Source organism: Natrix helvetica (assembly GCF_964273705.1).
Source record: "Natrix helvetica genome assembly, chromosome: 5".
NCBI lineage: Eukaryota > Metazoa > Chordata > Lepidosauria > Squamata > Natricidae > Natrix > Natrix helvetica.
Window position 1 is genome coordinate 4,042,445 of NC_138551.1, and position 24,185 is coordinate 4,066,629.

At 46.3% G+C, this 24,185-nt stretch overlaps 1 protein-coding gene across 7 annotated transcripts in view; it reads right to left on the bottom strand.

The window, feature by feature from the left end:
• Window positions 1-366: 366 nt before the first annotated feature.
• The window catches only part of NMUR1 (neuromedin U receptor 1), a 70,990-nt gene continuing 47,171 nt past the window's right edge, over window positions 367-24,185 (bottom strand). For 5 of the 7 annotated variants that reach the window (XM_081956119.1, XM_081956116.1, XM_081956117.1 and 2 more), the window contains 2 exons: window positions 8,951-9,929; window positions 367-1,943 (listed from right to left, as the gene is read on the bottom strand). In XM_081956119.1, the coding sequence (XP_081812245.1) occupies window positions 1,486-1,943; window positions 8,951-9,809 (1,317 nt within the window). In that variant the 5' untranslated portion in view covers window positions 9,810-9,929 and the 3' untranslated portion in view covers window positions 367-1,485. Of the gene's footprint in view, window positions 1,944-8,950; window positions 9,930-19,253; window positions 19,380-23,029; window positions 23,168-24,185 lie in introns of those variants that run through there. The other 2 variants (XM_081956122.1, XM_081956121.1) reach the window with 2 other exon arrangements.

Sequence of the window (24,185 nt, forward strand, 5' to 3'; positions counted from 1 at the left end):
GAATTCACTGTCAATTAAATAAAAGGGGTTAATCGGGATGAGGACTCGGCTTCGTGCTGCTGGGGAAGCCTCGGTCAGAACAACCGGGGGGAGGGGAAGGGGGGGTGTTGGACTAGAAGACCTCTAAGCTCCCTTCTAGCTCTGTTAACCTCTACAGGTAGTCCTCGATTTATGACATTTTAAATTTTTATTACATTATAAGGTAATTATAAAATACAAAAGCAAGTAAGAGGACAGGGTGGGGGAAGGGAAAAAGGGGAAAGAAAAATGAGGAAGGATAGGGAAAGAAAAAGAAACATTTACTTCCGATTCCCTCTGTTACAATAGAATAAGGCAGGGGTGTCCAAACTTGAGAACTTTAAGACTTGTGGACTTCAACTCCCAGAATTCCCCAGCCAGCCATGCTGGCTGGGGAATTCTGGGAATTGAAGTCCACAAATCTTAAAGTTCCCAAGTTTGGACACCCCTGGAATAAGGCATTGACAACAAATCACAACTTTTTGTTTTAACATAATAGTGTGAACCAGTCATTTCTATAAAGATCTGCACTCTACAAGCCTCCTAAAGGCTATTCATGCCTCTTTTTTGGGGGGGGAAACGGGCCCATTTTCACGAAAAAATGGGCTGTTTTTGGGAGGTTTGCAGAGTGCAAAAAACTTTTATTTTTAAATTTGCCTCTTCAAAACCTTGGTGTGTCTTATACTCCGAAAAATACAGTCTATTCTTTTCTTTAAGCAAAGTGCTCAATTTTGCCATTTCAACCATCAGTTTCTGCAACCGTTCTTCCACAGTAGGGATGGAAGGTAGTCCTCGACTTATGACTACAATCAAGTCCAAAATGCCCGTTGCTCTCCTCTAAGCAAGACAGCTGTGAAGTGAGTTTTGCTCCATTTTACGACTTTTCTTGTCACGGTTGTTCAGTGAATCGCTGCAGTTGTTAAATTAGCAACCCGGTTGTTAAGTGAATCCGGCTTCTCCGTTGAATTCGTCTGTCAGCAGGTCACAATGATGGGGATGCCTTGACCCCAGAACGCTGCATCACATGTGAGCCAATTTGCAGGCATCTGAATTTTGCAAGCATCCGGTCGTAAGTATGGAAAACGGCCACGAGTCCCTTTTGTTCAGTGCTGTTGTAACTTTGAACGGTCACTAAATGAACTATTGTAAGTTGAGGGCTATCTCCAACACAGTAACAGAGTTGGAAGGGACCTTGGAGGTCTTCTAGTCCAACCCCTTACTCAAGCCAGAGACCCTCTACTTTTTCAGACACGTGGCTGTCCGAAAAGTTGCGAAAGATTGCTCACGGAACCCCACTGTCATAAATACGAGTCAGTTGCGAAGGGCCTGGATTTTGATCACGTGACCACAGGGGTGCGACCACAGTCGTAAGTGTGGAAAGCAGCCACGAGTCACTTTTTTCATTGCCGTTGTAACTTTGAACCAAGTGTTACAAGTTGAGGACTTGCTGTATTGCAGTCACAAGGTTCAGCTCCTTGCATGGAGGCTCTCAACGAGAACTGACCGGTTGGGAAAGCCCTCGAGAGAGAGAGACGGGTCCTCTCCTTCACCCACGTTCTCTCCCGCGGGGCCCCCCTCGTTGTCCTCCATGTCCGAGAGGGGAAGCCCGTGGCTTCCTGGGACATGCCCCAAAACGGTACTGCGCAAGGTGGTGCACATGCTGCTGGCCGAGCGTTTGCGGGACCTCCATCTCTGGGACCGCCTGTGGCACATCACATCCTTGAACATCTCGCGGAAGCGGCTGGACATCAGGTTGTAGAGGATGGGGTTGGCGGCTGAGCTCAGGTAGAAGAAGACGCCAGAGAGGATGTGGATGTACTGGAACATGCTCAGCATCTGGTCCGTCCAGTGAGTGACGAAGCTCCAGACCAGCCGGTCGGTGTGAAAGGGGGCCCAACAGATGCCAAACACGACCACCAGCATGACTGCGGGGGGGGGGGGGGAGGGGGAGAGAGAGAAGGATGGGAAAGTTAGGCATTGAGGATCCTGTGGATCGATTGGCTGATTGGAAAGAAGATCCTTAATTCTCGCCAATCAACAGAGCTTGGCTGCTGTCTTGCAGACATTTCATTACCCAACTAGATAACATCATCAGTGCCAGAAGGGAAGAGGGTTGATAACATTCTAGAGAGACTGAGTCTGAGCGAAATAGTCAAAGTGCTTAGTTACGGTCAAGGAGATAACAGGTCCTAATCCTCCCTCAGCCGCGGAAAAAGGTATTTTGGACTTTGTACCACTCCTCACTCGTTCTTAGTCCAACTTTCTTCACAGGGCTATCGTTAAGGGGAAAGTAGAAGGGAGCACAATCTACGCCCGTGATGGCGAACCTATGGCACGCCTTCCACAAGTGGCATGCCGGAGCCATTTGTCAGGGCACACGAGGCACTGCCCTGTCAGCTGGCCGGTGCGCATGGACTGGAGGTTTTTAAGAAGAGACTGGGCAGCCGTTTGTCTGAAATATCCTAGGACAGGAGTCCCAAATCCTTGTTCCTGTTGTGGCCCGCCAGTGGCCAACAGAGCTGGCGGCAGATTCAGACTGAGGAGGTTGGGGAGGAAGATGGGCCAGTCCTGGAGTCTGGGGAAGGCTCTGAGGAGGGATTTGTGTCGGAGGCAGAGAGGGGGCCAGGGCCGTATGCCAGTTATCAGCTGCCTTCAGAGTCGGACATCAGTGAGGCAGAAGAACAGCTGGAGCCTGTTCCCAGTGTGCGCATGTGCAGAGTGGCCAGATGAAGGGAAGAGCTACAGAACAGGGGTCAACTTGGGAGTAAGGCCACAGGGGGATGATGAATGTTCCCCCCCAGAGGAAATAAAAGGGGAGCGAAAGGGGAGTGGAGTTTGCAGGAGGCCATGAGTCCATTCCTGCATCCTTGCCAAGTATTGCGGTGTCTGAAAGATCTCGGCCTGGCCACTCTCCAAGCCTGATAAAGGTCGGGAATTGTGAACTATCTTGAGAGACTGTGGGAGAGGAAAGACTTGGCTGGAGAGGAATTCACTGTCAATTAAATAAAAGGGGTTTATCGGGACGAGGACTCGGCTTCGTGCTGCTGGAGAAGCCTCGGTCAGAACATTGGCTGGGAAAGTTGCAAATGGTTACTACAATTGCAAATCGGGTGACCCCAGGACGCTGCAACTGTAGTAAATGCATACAGGAGGATATTTGTAGCTTGGAGTTGAAATGGGGAGGGGGGATCCTTGGTACTCTCTGAGCTTGATTGTTTCCTTGCAGACGTTTCATTATCCAACTAGGCAACATCATCATTGCTCAAAGGAATGGAGTGTGTGGAGAGGAGGAGGAGGAGGAGGAGGAGGAGGAGGAGGAGGAGGAGGAGGAGGAGGAGGAGGAGGAGGAGGAGGAGGAGGAAGAAGAGGAGAAGGACTAGATGCTCTCTGAGCTTGGTAGCTTTCTTGCAGACATTTCTGCACGAACATCTAACACAGGGGTGTCCAAACTTGGGAACTTTAAGACTTGTGGACTTCAACTCCCAGAAGTTGAAGTCCACAAGTCTTAAAGTTCCCAAGTTTGGACACCCCTGATCTAACAGCAAAACAGAGTTGGAAGGGACCTTGGAGGTCTTCTAGTCCAACCCCCTGCCTAGGCAGGAAACCCTACACCATTTCAGACAAATGGTTATCCAATCTCTTCTTTAAAACCTCCAGTGTTGGAACCTTCACAACCTCAAAGACAAATTATCTGCACATCTGCATTTAAACATCCCCTTACTTTGGTTCATATTAACCTTGGGCTATTTTCCTCAGGTTGCTTATCTCTGTGTGTTGTGCAATATCTCAGGGGTTGCCCCAAAGAAGAGGGAGTCAAGCTATTCTCCAAGGCACCTGAGGGCAGGACAAGAAGCAATGGGTGGAAACTAATCAAGGAGAGAAGCAACTTAGAACTGAGGAGAAACTTCCTGACAGTTAGAACAATGAATCAGTGGAACAGAAGTTGCCTCCAGAAGTTGTGATTGCCCCAACACTGGAAGTCTTTAAGAAGATGTTGGATAGCCATTTGTCTGAAACGGTATAGGGTTTCCTGCCTAGGCAGGGGGTTGGACTAGAAGACCTCCAAGGCCCCTTCCAATTCTGTTATACTATTCTATTCTAATTCTATTCCTGATTTCTATTCTATTCTATTCTATTATTCTATTATTCTATTATTCTATTATTCTATTATTCTATTATTCTACTCTACTCTACTCTACTCTACTCTACTCTACTCTAAAGCCAATCTGTTGAAATTGCATTGGGCAATTTCAGAAAATAGGTCGATTGATGTCTTTTTTATATTTATTCATCCAATTTCAAAACCGCCTATCCATCTCATGGAGGGACACCAAAGGTTATTATACCTGGTAATTCAATTACAAAGTTCAGCTTGTTGTTTCATGCTCAGCCAGGATGTAGGCTGTGAAAATGTCAAGACGATTCGCAGCGTTGCATTTTCACATTTGCTAAGAGCCTCTGATTTTTCTTGCCTGATTGCAATATTTCCTTTTGTCGCCGTTCCTTTCCTCCTGTGGAGGGGAAAATCAATTGTAAGGGGCGAAAAATAATTCAAGGAGTGAGCAGTTCTGGACATGTACTTGAAGGGCTCTTCAAATCAGCCGCTTTGCTCTCCTGCGGAAATGTACGCTTCGCAGAATCACAGAGTGGGAAGGGACCTTGGAGGTCTTCTAGTCCAACCCCTGCTCAAACAGGAAACCCTAGACCGGAGGCCCCCAATCTTTGGGGTATCAGGGACCCATTCAGTAGAGAGAGGTTTTTCCACAGTCCTGCATTCCCACGGAAGGGGCTTCGCTTGTTAGCATGGCCCAGTTTTTGGCATATTGTGATCCAGTGCCACTCAATGCAACTGTTCTGACCGAGACTTCCCAAGAGCCCAAAGAAAACTCCTGGTCCCAACAAAAACCCCTTTTATTAATTGGCTGTGAATTCTGCTCATTCACACCCAGCAAAGTCTTTCAAGGGAGGATTTACAGTCACAGACCTTATCTGGCTTGGAGAGCTGCCAGGCTGAGATCTGCAGAACTTGGCAAGGAGCCTCAGAGTCAGGAACCAATGAAGCGAACGAATTGTCTCCTGCAAACTCCACTCCCCTTTCGCTCCTCTTTTATTTCCTCTGGGAGGGGCCATTCATCGTCCACCTGTGGCCTCACTCCCAAGTCAACCCCTGTTCTTTAGCTGTTTCCTTCGTCTGGCGACTCTGCGCATGGGAACAGGCTCCAGCTGCTTGTCTGCCCCACTGATGTCTGACTCCGAAGGCAGCTGATAACTGCCAGACGGCCCTGGCCCCCTCTCTGCCTCCGACCCAGAGCCCTCATCCGAGCCTTCCCCAGACTCCAGGACTGGCCCATCTTCCTCCCCAACCTCCTCACTGTCCGAATCTGCTGCCAGCTCTGTTGGCCACTGGCGGGCCACAACAGGAACAAGGATTTGGGACTCCTCTCCTAGGATATTTCAGACAAACGGCTGCCCAGTCTCTTCTTAAAAACCTCCAGTGTTGGAGCATCCATAATTTCTTGTGGCAAGTGGTTCCACTGGTAAATTATTCTTACTGTCAGGAAAGTTCTTATTTCTAGGTTGCTTTTCTCCTTGATCAGTTTCCATCCATTATTTCTTGTCCGGCCTTCAAGTACTTTAGGGAATAGGGTTTCCTGCCTGAGCAGGGGGTAGACTAGCAGACCTCCAAGGTCCCTTCCAACTCTATTATTCTATTCCTATTTCTTTGTAGCAACTCCTCCAATGCTGGAAGACTGCTATCTTGTCACCCCTAGTCCTTCTTTTCATTAAACTAGACGTACCCAATTTCTGCAACCGTTCTTCCTATGGTTTACCTTCCAGACCACTGCAGGTAGTCCTCGACTTACAACAGTTCATTTAGTGACCGTTCAAACTTACAACGGCGCTGAAAAAAAGTGACCATTTTTCACAGTCGCAACCTTTGCCGTATCCCCATGATCGTGTGATCAAAATTCAGATGCTTGGCAACTGATTCATACTTATGACCGCGTCCAGGGGGTCATGTGATCCCCTTTTGCGACCTTCTGACAAGCAGACTCAATGAGGAAGCAAGATTCACTTAACAACCGGGTTACTAACTTAACAACTGCAGTGATTCACTGAACCACTGTGGCAAGAAATGGAGCCCAACTCACTTAACAAATGTCTCACTCAGCAACATGAATTTGGGGCTCCATTGTGGTCGTAAATCGAGGACAACCTGCAATCCCCTTTGTTGCACTTCTCTGCACTTTGTCTAGCATTTCAACATCTTTTTTTACATCACAGCGACCGAATTTGGGTGCAGAATTGGATGCATTTAATTAATGGACATGTTTGCATGCCTCCGCAATCAGATTGATTCTTAGTGGCTTCACTTTGGAAATACAACACGAACGGACGCCGTATAAATGTTAAAATGGCGCTATAAAAATAGAAAGGGGATAAGTGTTTTGCGTGCATTTGCATGCATTTGCATTCACTAATACTTAGAGCAGTGAATATGGGCATTGAGGCATTGCATCAAATTGCTAATTAGTTCCGCCCTCTGATATTGTACACACAATTTCCTTCCTCCCTCCCTTTTTGTGGCTTGCTGAGGTTTTATTCTGCTCAGAATCCAGTTTTTGGCATGCTTTGGAACCGAATGAGCAGTAATATAAATAAACGGACATAAAATGTTTTATAGGTGGCCTCCCCCATCCGCGAGAATAGAAAAAATGTTTAGAAATGTTGCGCCAAATTGTTGGAAATGTGATTACGAATCAGGCACATACTACCCTATGTGGTGGCCGTGCCAAAGAGCAAAGAAATATTGGCTGATAGAGATAACCGAAGAGGGAATAGAATTCAAACCAGAACTATTTCTTTTGGGAATCATAAACATAACTAGGGGATAATCTACTTAATAATACATATTATTACGGCAGCAAGAATGATCTCTGCCCAAAACTGGAAACGCAGGGAAATTCCACAATAAGAGGAAGTAATTAAGAAAATTCTGACTTGTGCTGAAATGGATACATTGATGTTGGAATTGAAGAATAAAGACGAATCAGAATATTATAACATCTGGGAAAAATTTTATCAAAGGTTGGAACAAAAAAGGAAAGACCCCAAATAAGCAACGACTAATAGATGAAATACTGGGGGGAATTTTACTGGAGGGAAGTAGTCCTTCGCTTAAGTGACCATTCAAAGTTACAACGGCACTGAAAAAAGTGTTTTTTCACCCTTATGATCGTAGCAGCAACCCCCTGGTCATGGGATTTACATTCGGATCCTTGACAACTGATTCACATTTACGACGGTCGCAAACACACACACACCCGAGGGTCACACGAGCGAAGTCAAAGGGGAAGCCAGATTCGCTTAACGACCGTTTTACTAATTTTAACAACTGCACTGTTCCATGTAACAAATGTGGCAAGGAAAGTTGCAACAGGGGACTAACTCACTTAACGAATGTTTCGCTTAGCAACGTACATTTGGGGCTCAACTGTGGTCGTAACCCGAGAACGACCTCGATTTATGACCATGTTTGGGAGCAGAATTTCTATTGCTAAGGAATTCTTGGGTGAATGGCTAAGGGAATTGCGCTCAATTTTATAACTTTGTTCGGCACAGTTGTTGCAGTGAATCGCACGGTCGTTAAGCAAATCCAGCTTCCTCCATTGACTTGCCTGGCCAGAAGCCGGCTGGGAAGTTTGCAAACCGTGATCCTGTGTCGGGAAGACACAGCAACCGTCAGACATGTATGTGAGTTGCCAAGTGCCTGAATTTGGATCCCATGACTGTCAGGGTATCGCAACTATCATGAATGGCTGTAAGTCGAGGACTACCTGTAACCATGGGAAATCAGTCCCAATGGTGAGTTTGGGGATCTTGTTCCAGGGAAGTTTGGGGAAAAATCTCACCTAGAGCCCCAGAATTGGAAGAGATTACACAGATCATCTAATCCGGGGATGTCCCATTTTGGTAGAAGAGAATCTTTGTAGCTCGCGGTTGAACTGTGTTGCTCTTACCTTGGTTGACGTTTCACGACCCAGCTAGGTAATATCATCAGTGCTAGAAGGGAGTGAGGTTTCTACTGATGATGTCACCTAGTTGGGTCATGAAAGGCCTGCAAAACAACCCCCAAGCTCAGCTCAGAGAGCACCGTGCGCCCCAAGGTCATCGTTGTCATTGTCATCATCCTCCTCCTCTTCCCTTCTAGCAACTGATGAGGTTGCCTAGCAGGGCAATGAAATGTCTGCAAGAAGACCACCAAGCTCAGAGAGCACCAAGGAACCCACAGACCTCCTCCTTCTCCTTCTCACAAACCCTACTCCCTTCCAGCATTGAAGATGTTTGTTACCTAAAGGTCAAGGTTCCCCTTGCACACATGTGCTATTCGTTCCTGACTCTAGGGGGCTCTGCTCATCTCCGTTTCAAAGCCAAAGAGCCAGCACTGTCCGAAGACGTCTCCGTGGTCCTGTGACTCAACGCCGAAGGCGCACGGAACGCTGTTCCCTTCCCACCAAAGGTGGCTCCTATTTTTCTACCTGCATTTTTTACCTGCTTTTGAGCTGCTAGGTTGGCAGAAGCTGGGACAAGTCACGGGAGCTCACTCTTACGTGACGCTCGGGATTCGAACCACTGAACTGCCGAACCTTTTTGATCGACAAGCTCAGCGTCTTAGCTAGGTAACAAAACACCTGCAAGAATACTACCAAGTTCAAAGATCACCAAGCAACCCACAGTCCTCCTATTTGCAAATCCTACTCCCTTCTAGAACTGATGATGTTACCTAGCCAGGCCATGAAACGTCTGCAAGGAAACCACCAAGCCCCAAGTACATCTGTTTTACTTCTCTACGCCAACCCAAATTGGGAGCCCTCTCAGACGCCTAACTCTTTGAGTTGTAGATACTCGGGGCCTTTCCCCTTCAACTTACACAGCATATGAGTCACCTGTCTCCTCCGAGCTTTCTTCAGCCGGAGACGGACGCTGTGGTAGTCGGAGCGGCTTCCCGATTTGGCCTCCAGGGCCTCCAGCAGCTTCTCCTTCCTCAGCTGCAGGCCGATGAGCAGATAGAGGACGCTGATGACGGCCATGGGGACGAAGAAGAAGACGACGGTGGTCACCTGGATGAGGAGGTTGTAGACCAAGGGGGACTTCACCAGGGTGCAGGTATCCGAGTCGGGAACCACGCCCCATCCTGGCACGTAGAGGGTCTGTATCCCGTGGAGGCTGGTGTTGGGGATGGAACAGATAAGGGAGGTGACCCAAACCATCAAGATGACTTTCTGGGCATGGTTCTTGGTCACGACGTACTTGGCCTTGAGCGGGTGGACCACGGCGATATAACGCTCCACGCTGAGGGCCGTCACGTTGAGGATGGACGCGAAGCAGACGGCTTCAAAGAGCAGCGTCTTGAAGCAGCAGCCACCAGCTCCTAAGAGGAAGGGGTAGTTGCTCCACATCTCGTAGATCTCCAACGGCATGCCCAGGAGGAGCACCAGGAGGTCCGAGACGGCCAAGCTGAAGAGGTAATAGTTGGTGGGCGTCCGCATGAAGCGATGCCGGACGATGACCAGGCAGGTGATCATATTCCCCACGGCCCCCACCGCGAAAATCAGCAGGTAGGTGGTGCAGACGGGAACAAAGAAACCGGACCGGCGGGGACCCAGGTATCGGAGGCGCAGTTCCTCAGCCGTCATGTTCAGCAGCTCGCGGTTGAAGGCACTCGGTTTCCCCTCCAGCCTGCTGCTGTTGCACGCGTCTCCAGAAGCCACCGGGCCCAGCAGCTCCATGGGGGTGGGCTGTGTGTGTGTGTGGAGAATTGGAAGTCCAGTTGGAAGAGGATGGCGGTTGTTAAGGGAACCGTGCAGTCATTAAGCGAATTTGGGTGTCCCCCTCCACCTTGAGTCAGGCTGGAGAAAGAGAAGAGCAGTTAGAAAGCATCAGGGGTGGGGCGGGGGGGCAAGTCTGAAGGCCACGTTTTCAGAACATACGTAGGCAGGCAGTCCTTGAATTACAACTGGAATTGAGGGCAACATTTCTCTTAGCAATGGCAATAGATTTATATACTGCTTTGTAGTGCTTTTACAGCCCTCTCTAAGCGGTTTACAGAGTCAGCCTCTTGCCCCCCCAACAATCTGGGTCCTCATTTTATCGAGCTCAGAAGGACGGAAGGCGGAGTCAATTGTGAGCCGGGGGGGGGGGAATCGAACTTCCTAGCTGTGGGCAGAGTTAGCCTGCAACACTGCTTTCTAAACACTGTTCCACTACGGAGAGAAGGAAGGAAGGAAGGGAGGGAGGGAGGGAGGGAGGGAGGAGGGAAGGAAGGAAGGAAGGGCCATAGCCTTTAGACTTATATATCACTTCACAGTGCTTTTAGAGCCCTCTTTAAGCAGTTTACAGAGTCAGCCTCTTGCCCTCAACAATCTGAGTCCTCATTTTATCGAGCTCAGAAGGACGGAAGGCTGAGTCAATTGTGAGCCTGGTGAGAGTCGAACTTCCTAGCTGTGGGCAGAGTTATCCTGCAACACTGCATTCTAACCACTGTTCCACCATGGAGAGAAGGAAGGAAGGAAGGAAGGAAGGAAGGAAGGAAGGAAGGAAGGAAGGAAGGAAGGAAGGAAGATAGCACAGACTTATATACCACTTCAGTGCTTTTACAGCCCTCTCCAAGCTGTTTACAGAGTCAGCCTCTTGTCCCCCAACAATCCGGGTCCTCATTTTATCGACCTTGGAAAGACGCAAGGCTGGGTCAACCTTGAGCCTGGTGAGATTCGAACGGCCAAATTGCAGTCAGCCGGCAGTCAGCAGAAGTATCCTGCAGGGCTGCATTCTAAGCCTTCTCTTGCTTAAGGAAATATTTCTTAAGTGCCTCATTTTACGACTTTTCTGGCCACAGTTGTTAAGTGAATCACTGCAGTTGTCAAGTTAGTAACACGGTTGTTAAGTGAATCTGTCTTCCCCCTTGAGTTTGCTCGTCAGAAGGTCGCAAAAGGGGATCACACGACCCCGGGACACTGCCACTGTCATAAGTATGAGTTCAGTTGCCAAGTGTCCTAATTTTGATCACGGGGCTGCTGCAATAGTCGTAAGTGTGAAAGGTGGCCATAGGTCATTTTTTTCAGTGCCGTTGTAACTTTGAACAGTCACTAAATGAATTGTTGTAAGTCATTTTTTTTGCTTAGCAATGGAAATTTGGGGGGGGGTCAGTTGTGGTTGTTAGTCGAGGACTGTCTACGGCCAATTTCCTGTAACACTCGCAACGGTCCCCATTTTGCAAAGTAAAAAAGAATAAACATTCTTCTTTTTCTTCTGGCGTCATCGGATGTTGGCGATCCTATTTTTTATCAACAGTCAGGGGAAAAATTTCAGCCCCGCACGTTCCTTGCTTTTTCAAATTAAACAGAGCAATATCGAAGCGCTTGAGATGATCGGGGTATAATTTCTTTCGGGCATAAAATTTCCCTGCAGAAAAAAATGCCATCGCTTGCCATTGTTTCCTTGGCATTAAAAAGTGGACATGGGGTGCAGCCATTTTGACTAAAATATTAATTCATCCAATGAAAGGGGGAGAGGCGGAATTGCAAGCAGCTGCTTGTTAAAAGGAATACACCAGAAGTGAAATCCAACCGGTTCTGACAGGTTCTGGAGAAACGGTAGCGGAAATTTTGAGTAGTTCGCACACTTGGCAAATACCACCTCTGGCTGGCCCCAGAGTAGTGTGAGAATGGGGATTTTGCAGTATCCTTCCCCCTGGAGTGGGAAGGGAATGAGGATTTTGCAGTATGCTTCCCCTGGAGTGGGAAGGGAATGGGGATTTTGCAGTATCCTTCCCCCTGGAGTAGGGTGGGAATGGGGATTTTGCAGTATCCTTCCCCTGGAGTAGGGTGGGAATGGGGATTTTGCAGAATCCTTCCCCTGGAGTGGGAAGGGAATGGGGATTTTGCAGTATGCTTCCCCTGGAGTGGGGAGGGAATGGAGATTTTGCAGTATGCTTCCCCCTGGAGTGGGGAGGGAATGGAGATTTTGCAGTATCCTTCCCCCTGGAGTAGGGTGGGAATGGGGATTTTGCAGTATCCTTCCCCTGGAGTAGTGTGAGAATGGGGATTTTGCAGTATGCTTCCCCTGGAGTGGGGAGGGAATGGAGATTTTGCAGTATCCTTCCCCCTGGAGTGGGGAGGGAATGGAGATTTTGCAGTATCCTTCCCCCTGGAGTGGGGAGGGAATGGAGATTTTGCAGTATCCTTCCCCCTGGAGTGGGGAGGGAATGGGGATTTTGCAGTATCCTTCCCCTGGAGTAGGGTGGGAATGGGGATTTTGCAGTATCCTTCCCCTGGAGTGGGGAGGGAATGGAGATTTTGCAGTATCCTTCCCCTGGAGTGGGGAGGGAATGGAGATTTTGCAGTATCCTTCCCCCTGGAGTGGGGAGGGAATGGAGATTTTGCAGTATCCTTCCCCTGGAGTGGGGAGGGAATGGAGATTTTGCAGTATCCTTCCCCCTGGAGTGGGGAGGGAATGGGGATTTTGCAGTATTCTTCCCCTGGAGTGGGGAGGGAATGGAGATTTTGCAGTATCCTTCCCCTGGAGTGGGGAGGGAATGGAGATTTTGCAGTATCCTTCCCCTGGAGTGGGGAGGGAATGGAGATTTTGCAGTATCCTTCCCCCTGGAGTGGGGAGGGAAAGGGGATTTTGCAATATCCTTCCCCTGGAGTGGGGAGGGAAAGGGGATTTTGCAGTATTCTTCCCCTGGAGTGGGGAGGGAATGGAGATTTTGCAGTATCCTTCCCCCTGGAGTGGGGAGGGAAAGGGGATTTTGCAATATCCTTCCCCTGGAGTGGGGAGGGAAAGGGGATTTTGCAATATCCTTCCCCTGGAGTGGGGAGGGAAAGGGGATTTTGCAATATCCTTCCCCTGGAGTGGGGAGGGAACGGGGATTTTGCAGTATCCTTCCCCTGGAGTGGGGAGGGAAAGGGGATTTTGCAGTATCCTTCCCCTGGAGTAGGGTGGGAATGGGGATTTTGCAGTATCCTTCCCCCGGAGTAGGGTGGGAATGGGGATTTTGCAGTATCCTTCCCCTGGAGTGGGGAGGGAATGGGGATTTTGCAGTATCCTTCCCCCTGGAGTGGGGAGGGAAAGGGGATTTTGCAATATCCTTCCCCTGGAGTGGGGAGGGAAAGCGGATTTTGCAATATCCTTCCCCTGGAGTGGGGAGGGAATGGGGATTTTGCAGTATCCCTCCCCTGGAGTGGGGAGGGAAAGGGGATTTTGCAGTATCCTTCCCCTGGAATGGGGAGGGAATGGGGATTTTGCAGTATCCTTCCCCTGGAGTGGGGAGGGAAAGGGGATTTTGCAGTATCCTTCCCCTGGAGGGGGGAGGGAATGGAGATTTTGCAGTATCCTTCCCCTGGAGTAGGGTGGGAATGGGGATTTTGCAGTATCCTTCCCCTGGAGTGGGGAGGGAATGGAGATTTTGCAGTATCCTTCCCCTGGAGTGGGGAGGGAATGGAGATTTTGCAGTATCCTTCCCCCTGGAGTGGGGAGGGAATGGAGATTTTGCAGTATCCTTCCCCTGGAGTGGGGAGGGAATGGAGATTTTGCAGTATCCTTCCCCCTGGAGTGGGGAGGGAATGGGGATTTTGCAGTATCCTTCCCCCTGGAGTGGGGAGGGAATTGAGATTTTGCAGTATCCTTCCCCTGGAGGGGGGAGGGAATGGAGATTTTGCAGTATCCTTCCCTTGGAGTAGGGTGGGAATGGGGATTTTGCAGAATCCTTCCCCTGGAGTGGGAAGGGAATGGGGATTTTGCAGTATGCTTCCCCCTGGAGTGGGGAGGGAATGAGGATTTTGCAGTATCCTTCCCCTGCCACACCCACCAAGCCACACCCACAGAAACGGTAGTAAATTTGTTTGAATTTCACCACTGGAATACACATGAGCTTTAGATTTTAGCCAATTGGGAAATTGGGGAAAGAAGAGAAAATAAAAATTTAAAGTCGAGTAAGCACAGTTTTATTACCTGGGTGGTAATTATTTTGAAAAAGGTTGAAATTTACGATTTTTGGAGAAAAAGCACAGAAATGAATGAGATCCCTAAATAAACATAACATTATGCAATTTAATGAACGGTTATCATTTGCAATGAAACTTAACTCGGCGCCCTTAATTGCCACAGCAGGACACAACTAGGATTGTCGTGATTGAACAGCTGGTCAAAATTAGCAATTGTCCATCACTTTCCATTTCTTTGAAACTCTCATTTCTCCCAAATTAAGAACATGTTGTTGTCGGCCAGTGGTCAGTGGAGCTGGTAGCAGTATTGGGACAGTGAAACTGTCATAAATATGAGACAGTTGCCAAGAATATAAATTTTGATCACCTAGAGGATTCTGCAATGGGAATAGAATATAATGGTATAGAATAAATATTGGAATATAGAATAGGATAGGACAGGATAGGATAGAACAGAATAGAATAAATATTGGAATATAGGATAGGATGGGACAGGACAGAACAGAATAGAATAAATAAATCTGAAGGAACTAGCAGACGAGATCTCAGAACCACTGAATTATATCTTTCAGAGATCCTGGAACACCGGGGAACTACCAGAGGACTGGAAAAGAGCTGATGTGGTTCCCATCTTCAAAAAAGGGAAAAAAATAGATCCAGGAAACTACAGACCTATCAGCCTGACCTCAACACCAAGAAAGATTCTGGAAAAAATAATCAAGCAACGAATTAGCGAACACCTAGAAGCAAACAAAGTAATAGCCAAAAACCAACATGGATTTGTCAAAAACAGATCATGCTAGACTAATCTTATTGCATTCTTTGATAATGTGACAAAATTAGTGGACCAGAGGAATGCCGTCAATATAGTTTACTTGGACTTCAGTAAGGCTTTTGATAAGGTAGTAGACCATAACCTACTACTAGATAAAGTAGAAGAATGTGGGTTAGACAGCATCACCACCAGATGGATTCGTAACGGGCTGACCAACCGCACTCAACGTGTAGTCCTCAATGGAACTGCATCTACATGGAGGGAGGTATGTAGTGGAGTACCCCAAGGCTCTGTTTTGGGCCCAGTACTCTTCAACATCTTCATCAATGATTTGGATGAGGGAATAAATGGGGAACTCATCAAATTTGCAGATGACACCAAGCTGGCAGGAATAGCCAACACTCCAGAAGATAAGCTTAAGATACAGAAGGATCTTGACAAACTTGAACATTGGGCACTATCTAATAGAATGAAATTCAATGGTGAAAAGAGTAAGGTTCTACATTTAGGCAACAAAAACGGAATGCACAGGTACAGTATAGGTGATACCTTGCTCAGCAGTAGTAACTGTGAAAGGGATCTTGGAGTCCTAGTGGACAACCATTTAAATATGAGCCAGCCGTGGGCAGCAGCTGCCAAAAAACCCAACACAGTTCTAGGCTGCATCAACAGAGAGATAGAATCAAGATCACATGAAGTGTTAATACCACTTTATAAGGCCTTGGTAAGGCCACACTTGGAATACTGCATTCAGTTTTGGTCACCACGATGTATAAAAGATGTGGAGACTCTAGAAAGAGTGCAGAGAAGAGCAACAAAGATGATTAGGGGACTGGAGACTAAAACATAGGAAGAACGGTTGCAGGAACTGGGGATGTCTAGTTTAATAGAAAGAAGGACTAGGGGAGACATGATAGCAGTGTTCCAATATCTCAGGGGTTGTGACAAAGAAGAGGGAGTCAAATTATTTTCCAAGGCACCTGAGGGTAGAACAAGAAGCAATGGGTAGAAACTAATCAAGGAGAGAAGCAACTTACAACTAAGGAGAAATTTCCTGACAGTTAGAACAATGAATCAGTGGAACAGAAGTTGCCTCCAGAAATTGTGAATACCCCAACACTGGAAGTCTTTAAGAAGATGTTGGATAGCCATTTGTCTGAAACAGTATAGAGTTTCCTGCCTAGGCAGGGGGTTGGACTAGAAGACCTCCAAGGTCCCTTGCGACTCTGCTATTGTATTGTATTGTATTGTATTGTATTAAATATTGGAATATAGAATAAGATAGGATAGGATAGGATAGGATAGAACAGAATTGTATAAATATTGGATAGCATAGACTAGAATAGAACAGAATAGAATAGAATAAATATTAGAATATAGGATAGGATAGGATAGGATAGGATATGGAACAGAACAGAGTAGACTAGAGAATAGAATAGAAAATAGAAAGAAAACAGTATAGAATAGAACAGAATAGAACAGAATAGAGACTAGACTAGACTTCTTTATTGGCCAAGTGTGATTGAACATACAAGGAATTTGGTGCAGAAGCTCACAGTGTACATACAAGCAATAAGTGTGAAAAAAGGGTCAAAAGGAATCTTTTCAGTGGTGTTGTAATTTTGAATGGTCTCTAAATGAATGGTTGCAAGTTGAGCACTACCTATAAGACCGATGCTCTGAATCTCCATTTAGCACATTTTGGAGGCAAGGGGGAAAAAAACATTTATCTTTCTGATTTCATTTCCAAACCACCAGAGCTCATCTCCAGAGGGACCCAAACATGATTTACGCGATGTCATTTGTGCTCATTTATAATACGGCTGTTAATTTTCCAGCTGATATTTTTCATAACGGCTGAAATTGTCATTTGCATCCTTGTTTTCCTAGGTGGAGGATGCACATTTAAGCAAAAGCGTTAATTGCATCTTTGCACAATTGACGTCAATTGCACCCGTAACGTAAATCTGGATTGAACAGACTCTGGGATCAACAGATATTTCTCCTCTCCAACAACCTATTAAAATGATTTTAGTGCAACTGAACTGTCAGCTAACCATAGACGTGTACCATGAGGAGGGTCAAGGAGGTCAAGATGGCGCCCGTGCAATTAAAGCCCCATTTTTAAAAATATCCCCGAGTTTACCAGCAGAGCAAATCACAAAAAAGTTGAAATTAGATTAAGTTCAACCAGTTTGGGATGTTATGCATATCCAGTGAGTGTGCTGAACAGAATAAATAGAACAGAATGAGGAATAGAACAGAACAGAATGAGGAATATAATATAATATAATATAATATAATATAATATAATATAATATAATATAATATAATATAATATAATATAATATAATATATATAATATGATATGGAGTAGAATAGAATAGAATAGAATAAGGAATAGAATAAAATAAGGAATAGAATAGAATAGAATAGGAAAAGTGAGGAATAGAATAGAATAAGGAATAGAATGGAACAGAACAGAATGAGGAATATAATGTAATGTAATGTAATGTAATGTAATATAATATAATATAATATAATATAATATAATATAATAAATATAATATAATATAATATAATATAATATAATATAATGGAATAGAATAGAATGGAATGAGGAATAGAATAGAATAAAGAATAGAATAGAATAAGGAATAGAATAAAATAAGGAATAGAATAAAATAGGAGAATAGAATAGAACAGAACAGAATGAGGAATATAATGAATATAATATAATATACCGTAATATAATATAATATAATATAATATAATAAATATAATATAATATAATATGGAATAGAATAGAATAGAATGAGGAATAGAATGAGGAACAGAGTTGGAAGGGACCTTGGAGGTCTTCTAGTCCAACCCCTTATTCAGGCAGGCAGACCTTATGCCATTTCAGACAAATGGTTGTCCAATCTCTTCTTAAAAACTTCCAGTGTTGGAGAATCCACAGCTTCTGGAGGGAAGTTATTATCTGACATTAAAAAAAAAGTCCAGTGGCAATGCTTAAGCCAGCTCCTGTTCCAAAAAGGCAAATGGCTCTTCGTTAGTCTTCGTCTCGCCATTCTTTTTCTCAAAGTAACTTTTGAGGGAGAAAGCTTTGGCCAAGCACAGCTGATGCTTTTGAGGCTCCAGAGGTCCTTCAAGAGCAAGAAGGGCCTTTCTCCAGCCCCCTGGCTGCCCCAAAGGCCCCCGTTTTGGATGGAAAGAGTGCAGAGAAGAGCAACAAAGACGATGAGGGGACTGGAGGCTAAAACACAGGAAGGACGGTTGCAGGGCAGCTGGGCTTTGGACATTGTGGGCGCTTCATCATCACTGGAGGTTTTTAAGAAAAGACTGGACGCTTGTCTGAAATGGTATCAGATCTCCTGCTTGAGCAGGTCCGTGGACTAGAAGATCCCCAAGGTCCCTTCCAGCTCTATTCTGATTGCTTGATCGAACTGAGTAGGTCTAGCTCAGTGGTGTCCAAACTTGGGAACTTTAAGACTTGTGGACTTCAACTCCCAGAATTCCCCAGCCAGCCATGCTGGTTGGGGAATTCTGGGAGTTGAAGTCCACAAGTCTTAAAGTTCCCAAGTTTGGACACCACTGGTCTAGCTTAATGAAAAGAAGAGCTAGGGGGGACATGATAGCAGTCTTCCAATGTTGGAGGGGCTGCCACAAAGAGGAGGGAGGTCAACCTATTTTCCAAAGGGGGTTGGACTAGAAGACCTCTAGGGTCCCTTCCAACTTATTCTGTTTTCTTTTATCTTTTTCTTTTGTTCTTGTCAACCCCTGATCCTCCATTTTTTCCCCCTTCTCCTCCAGAGCATTTTGAGACCAGAAGAGGCCGCTTGGTGGAATGGCTCCATGCATCATTAAATACAAATAAAAACGAGGAATTGTTTTAAATACAAAGATCACGAAATGTCAGATGCAGGACGGAGCAAGGCAGCCCACAACCTGCCAGGATTAGTTTAAAGAAAGAAAAAAAGAGAGACAGAGAGAGAGACAGAGGAGGAGAGATACAAATCAGAAAGAGATTAAAAATGTGGGATTATCTGAAACTACTTTCTATTTCACAGCTGCTGCGCACTGAAGTGGGAACCAGAGATCGGTTTTAGCACTTTTTTTTTTAAAAAAAAGAGCAATTATGTTCCACATTTCACCACGGACTGCCAAAAAAGCCACCATCAATTAAGCATTTAAGAGGTTTTAAAAAGACCAAAAATTGTAAATCTACGATAACATGCAAAGAAGAAAGTTGGGGAATCTCCCAAGAGGCTACAGGCGAATTGTGTCGGAAACATGAAACTGCATTATATAGGATGTCCGTCAAATGCCCGCCGCTGGCCACAAATATTTACCAATATTCACAAGCAGCTTTGTTATCTCTATTTTTATCTATTTTATATTTATCTATGTTATATTTATCTATTTATATTTATCTATCTATCTTATCTTACCTCTGGGGTCAGCTAAGGAGATCGGCGTTCGTGGGCGAGAATATTTTTGGCTTTTCTGGATGGGAGTTTGCAGATAATTCCCTTAAAAAGGCTCCTTAGAATTAAATGCTTCAAGTGTGCACCCTGTTGCTCTCAGCAGGAAAACACATCTGGAACATCTTCAGAGATGCTGGCGATGTTTTGGACAAAATGGCCGTTGATGTTTCGAAACCCAACAACAGTTTGGTGAGGTCCCCCCTTTTTTTCCCCCAACTTAACCCTCTTCGATTGATGCTTTCTGTTGTGGAGCGCAGCCAGTAGGACTGCAATGAAATGTTGCAGAAAACCGGTGTCTGACTTTCTCTCGGTGTGTGTTGACTTTGACTCTGTCAAGTCAAATGTCCTTCCTGACTGGATTTACCACGTCACTGCAATTTTCTGTTCTGCTCCCCAAAATCAATACAATACAATACAATAGTAGAGTTGGAAGGGACCTTGGAGGTCTTCTAGTCCAACCCCCTGCCTAGGCAGGAAACCCTATACCGTTTCAGACAAATAGCTATCCAACATCTTCTTAAAGACTTCCAGTGTTTAATGAATTAATTCTACTGCTCCGTCATCCTTAGAATTTGGAAAAGGGAACAAGTGGGGGTTTTTTTTCCTTCCAAAATTTTGGGTGCAGGGAGAAAACCCCCTGCAAATCTGCATTATTATTATTTTTTTTTGCAGCCAGCTGGCTGATTTGAAGACTTGCTGCTTTTCCCTGCGCTGATTTGATTATTGGCATTTTGGATCGATGGGAGCCACTCCGAGGGTGGCAGGGAGAGAAAAATGGGAAATCATTTCAGACGGACAACCAACTAGCCAATTACTGTATATTGCATGCATTGATACAAGTAAATAAATGGGGCGAATTAAATACATTTCTGGAACCGTGTTCCCCACTCCTGCCTTCGCTCTTTCCTTTTTTCTTGTTTGCTTTTTAAGGAATCCCATACAGTAGTCCTCAACTTGCAGTATTGCAAATTTGATTGGTTTGTCGAAATACAAAATAGAAAGAAAAATTAAAACAAGGGGAAGAAGGTAGGGGAGGAAAAAGGAAAGAGGAAAAAGTGGAAGGTAAAAAGGGAAAGAAAGAAAGAAAGAAAGAAAGAAAGAAAGAAAGAAAGAAAGAAAGAAAGAAAGAGAAAAGCATTGACTTCTGACTCTTTTTAGCGCAATAGAATAAGCTAACAACATACAAGTTCAATTTTTTAGTTTTGCATAGGAATACTAGCCATTTCTAGGCAGTCCTCAACTTACGACCACAATTGAACTCCCAAATCTCTCTCGTTCAAGGAGACATCTGTTAAGTGTGTTTCGCCCCACTTTAAGACTTTTCTTGCTTCAGTTGTTAAATGAATCACTGCAGCCGATTCAGTGAGTGACCCGGTTGTTAAGTGAATCTGGCTCCCCCCTTGACTTTGCTGGTTAGAAGGTCGCAAAAGGGGATCACATGACCCCGGGACGCAGCCATAGTCATTAAGTATGAACCGAGTGGCCGAGCCTCCGAATTTTGATCCCCTGGCAGTGAGGCTACGGCAACGGTCGCAACTGTGAAAAACAGTCACAAGTCACTTTTTTCACTGGCGTTGTAACTTGGAATGGCTGGTAAACGAACAGTTGTTAAGTCGAGGAGCACCTGTGCCACAGCAGGCTGCAGGATTCAGTTTTCGCTTTTTTCTTTTCTTTCTCTCTTTTCTTTCCAACCATTTAAATGTGTCACATTCCACATTTTGAGTGCCCATTTGCAAATTTCCAGGAAGAAGAGAGAAAGAGAGAGAGATTGCGCCAAAGGCATAAATCCAGAGCCGCGAAGGAAGAGCAGAAAACGCCCTTCCGACCTACCGATTATTCCTGCAATTTTATAGCTGCTCTCTCGATCTAGCCTGCACCAAAGGAAATGAACTCTAGACATGCACGAAGGACTGCGGTCTGATCGTCTCACCTTTGCTCTGGGTAATCCTCTATTTGCAGCCTGCGCGAGGAGCAGTTTCTAAGCTCCCCATCCGTGCTACCTGGAAACACCCAGGAAATACAGCCAGGGAATTGACATCTTCAAACACCGCTGGACTACAGTTCCCATCCTCCCTGATTAAATATGATGGGCGCCTCATTTTTCCAAAGGCAGAATTGAGTCAGGAGAGAGGTTCCTTATGGTGGAGAAGTTTTTTCTGGGGGAGGGGGGGGGGTTTACAACTGAGGAACTGGGTGTTTTGCAAGAGGTCAAGAGTGCCACCTTATCCCACTAGCCTACCTCACAGGCTTGTCGTTAGAGGATTCGGTTCCCTCTTTAAAGAGACAAGAGAATGAATTGCAGCTGCTATTGGGGGGGGGGAATACCCCTTCCCTTCAGAAATTCAAATGTTAAGTCGTGCATTCTGGATTAGGGGGTGTGGACCCTCAGAAGCTCACAAAACAGAAGAGTAAGGGAACAACAGAGTAATAGAATAACGGAGTTGGAAGGACCTTGGAGGTCTTCTAGTCCAACCCCCTGCTAAAGCAGGAAACCCTATACCCTTCCAGACAAGTGGTTTGTCCAATCGTTTCTTCCACAGCTTCTGGTGGGGGACGAGGGGTCCTTAATGCTTTGCTGCAGATGTTTCATCAGCCAAACTAGGTAACATCACTAGCAATAATGATATTATATAGTTTGGGTCATGAAACGTCTGCAAGAAAATCACCGAGCTCAGGACTCCATAGTATTTCTCCCCTCCCCTCCTCCTTTCCACAAACTCCTCTCCCTTCTAGCACTGATGATGTTCCCTAGTTGGGTCATGAAACGTCTGCCAGAAAAAACACCAACCTCAGAGAGCACCCAGGACTCCACAGTCCTCCTCCTCTTCCTTGCAAACCCTCCTCCCTTTTAGCTCTGATGATGTTACCTAGTTGGGTCATGAAGCATCTCCAAAAAAACCAACAAGCTCAGAGACTACCAAGTCTTCCTCCTCCTCTCCCCCCTTCCTCCTCCTCCTCTCCACACACCCCACTCCGTTCTAGCACTGATAATGTTGTCTAGCTGGGTAATGAAACATCTGCAAGAAAAACATCAAGCTCAAAGAGCACCAAGTTCTCCTCTTCCTCCTCCTTCTCTCCACACACCCACTCCCTTCTAGCACTCATGATGTTACCTAGTTAGGTAATGAAACGTCTGCAAGAAAACCACCAATTTCAAAGAGCACCAAGGACCCAACAGTCCTCTTCCTCCTCCTCTATAAAACCCACTCCCTTCTAACACTGATGGTGTTCCCTAGTTGGGTCAAGAAACGTCTCCAAAAAACCCTCCAAGCTCAGACAGCCCCCCAGGACTCCCTCCCTCCGAGCTACTATTCTCCTTGATTGGTACCACTGGGGGAGGGGGGGAATCTCAGAAAGCGCCCAGCTGCCCAGCCCAGCGAGCGATCCAAACGTCCGGGCTGCAGCCCTTTGACGCAGGAGCCCCCCTGCAGCCACCCGACTGCGCATCGACGGGGCTTCTTTGGTCTCCCCGTCGCCCCACTCCGTCCCAGCCCCAAGATCTCTGCGGGATTCCCCACGATCCCGGATCTTGCGCGGACGCCTCCGCCTTGCAACCTTCTTGCGCCTCCTTTGCTGCAAGGCAAGCGCCGGATTGAGTCCATCCATTCTTTGCAGCCGTCCAAGGATGCGCCCTCCCCCCCCCCACGAAAGAGAGCTCCTTGCCTCTGTGCATGTGCAGAGTGCCGGATAGCTGGAGCCGCAGGGATCTCTCCAGGACGGCTGGCAGTCCCGGGACTCACCTGTCCGGATCCAGGTCAGGAAAGAGGAACCCCCGGCGCGATGCTTCGGCTTTGGACGGCTGCTGGACAGTCGGAGCCCCTGCAAAAGGGGGCTCCCTCGTTCCCTCGGCCGTCCTTGCCCGGCCGCGCGTCCGCCCGTCGAAAGCAGCGCTCGGACAGCCTGCGAGAGCCGGCTCGGGTCGCTCTTTTAAAGCGCCACCCTGCCGCGCCCCCTGCCGGCCGTTTCTCCCCCGCAGACCTGTCTCCCTTGGACCCTGCGGAGTCTGGGAGCTGGGGAACGCTCTGCACACGCTCAGAGGCACGCTTCCTCCTGGCCTTGGCTTGCCTCGCTCCTCGGAAGCTCCTAGCGGGACGCAGTTTCCCCGACCTGGCGCCCTCCAGTGGCACTTGGGGGTTTGCAGCCTCCGTCCGGATCGCGGGCAACCTACGCGTTGGAGCGCAGGTAACACCCCCCCCCCCTCCGGCAGGCTTGTGAGCGCCAGGTTGGGGAACTTTCGGGGGTACAGCAAGAGAAAATCTGAAGAGCGGGGAGCAGAGTTTCCTTCACTGGGGGGGGGGGAGTGTGTGTGTGTATACACACTATATCTAGCTATCTAATTCTATCTATCTATCTATCCATCCATCTATATCTAATTCATTCATTCTATCTATCAACCTATGTTTCTAATTCTATCTATCTATCTAATTCTATCTCTAATTCTATCTAATTCTATCTATCTAATTCTATCTATCCATCCATCTATCTATATCTAATTCTATATATCATCTATCTATCTATCATCTATCTATCTATCTATCTATCTATCTATCTATCTAATTCTATCCATCCATCCATCCATCCATCTCTAATTCTATCTATCTATCTATCTATCTATCTATATATCATCTATCTATCTATCTATCTATCTATCTATCTATCTATATCTAATTCTATCCATCCATCCATCCATCCATCCATCCATCCAGCTGTCTATCTCTAAATCAATCAATCAATCAATCAATCTATCTATCTATCTATCTATCTATCTATCTATCTATCTATCATCTAATTCTATCTATCTACCTATCTAATTCTATCTATCTATCTATCTATCTATCTATCTATCTATCTATCTATCATCTATCTATCCATCCATCTATCTCTATCTAATTCTAT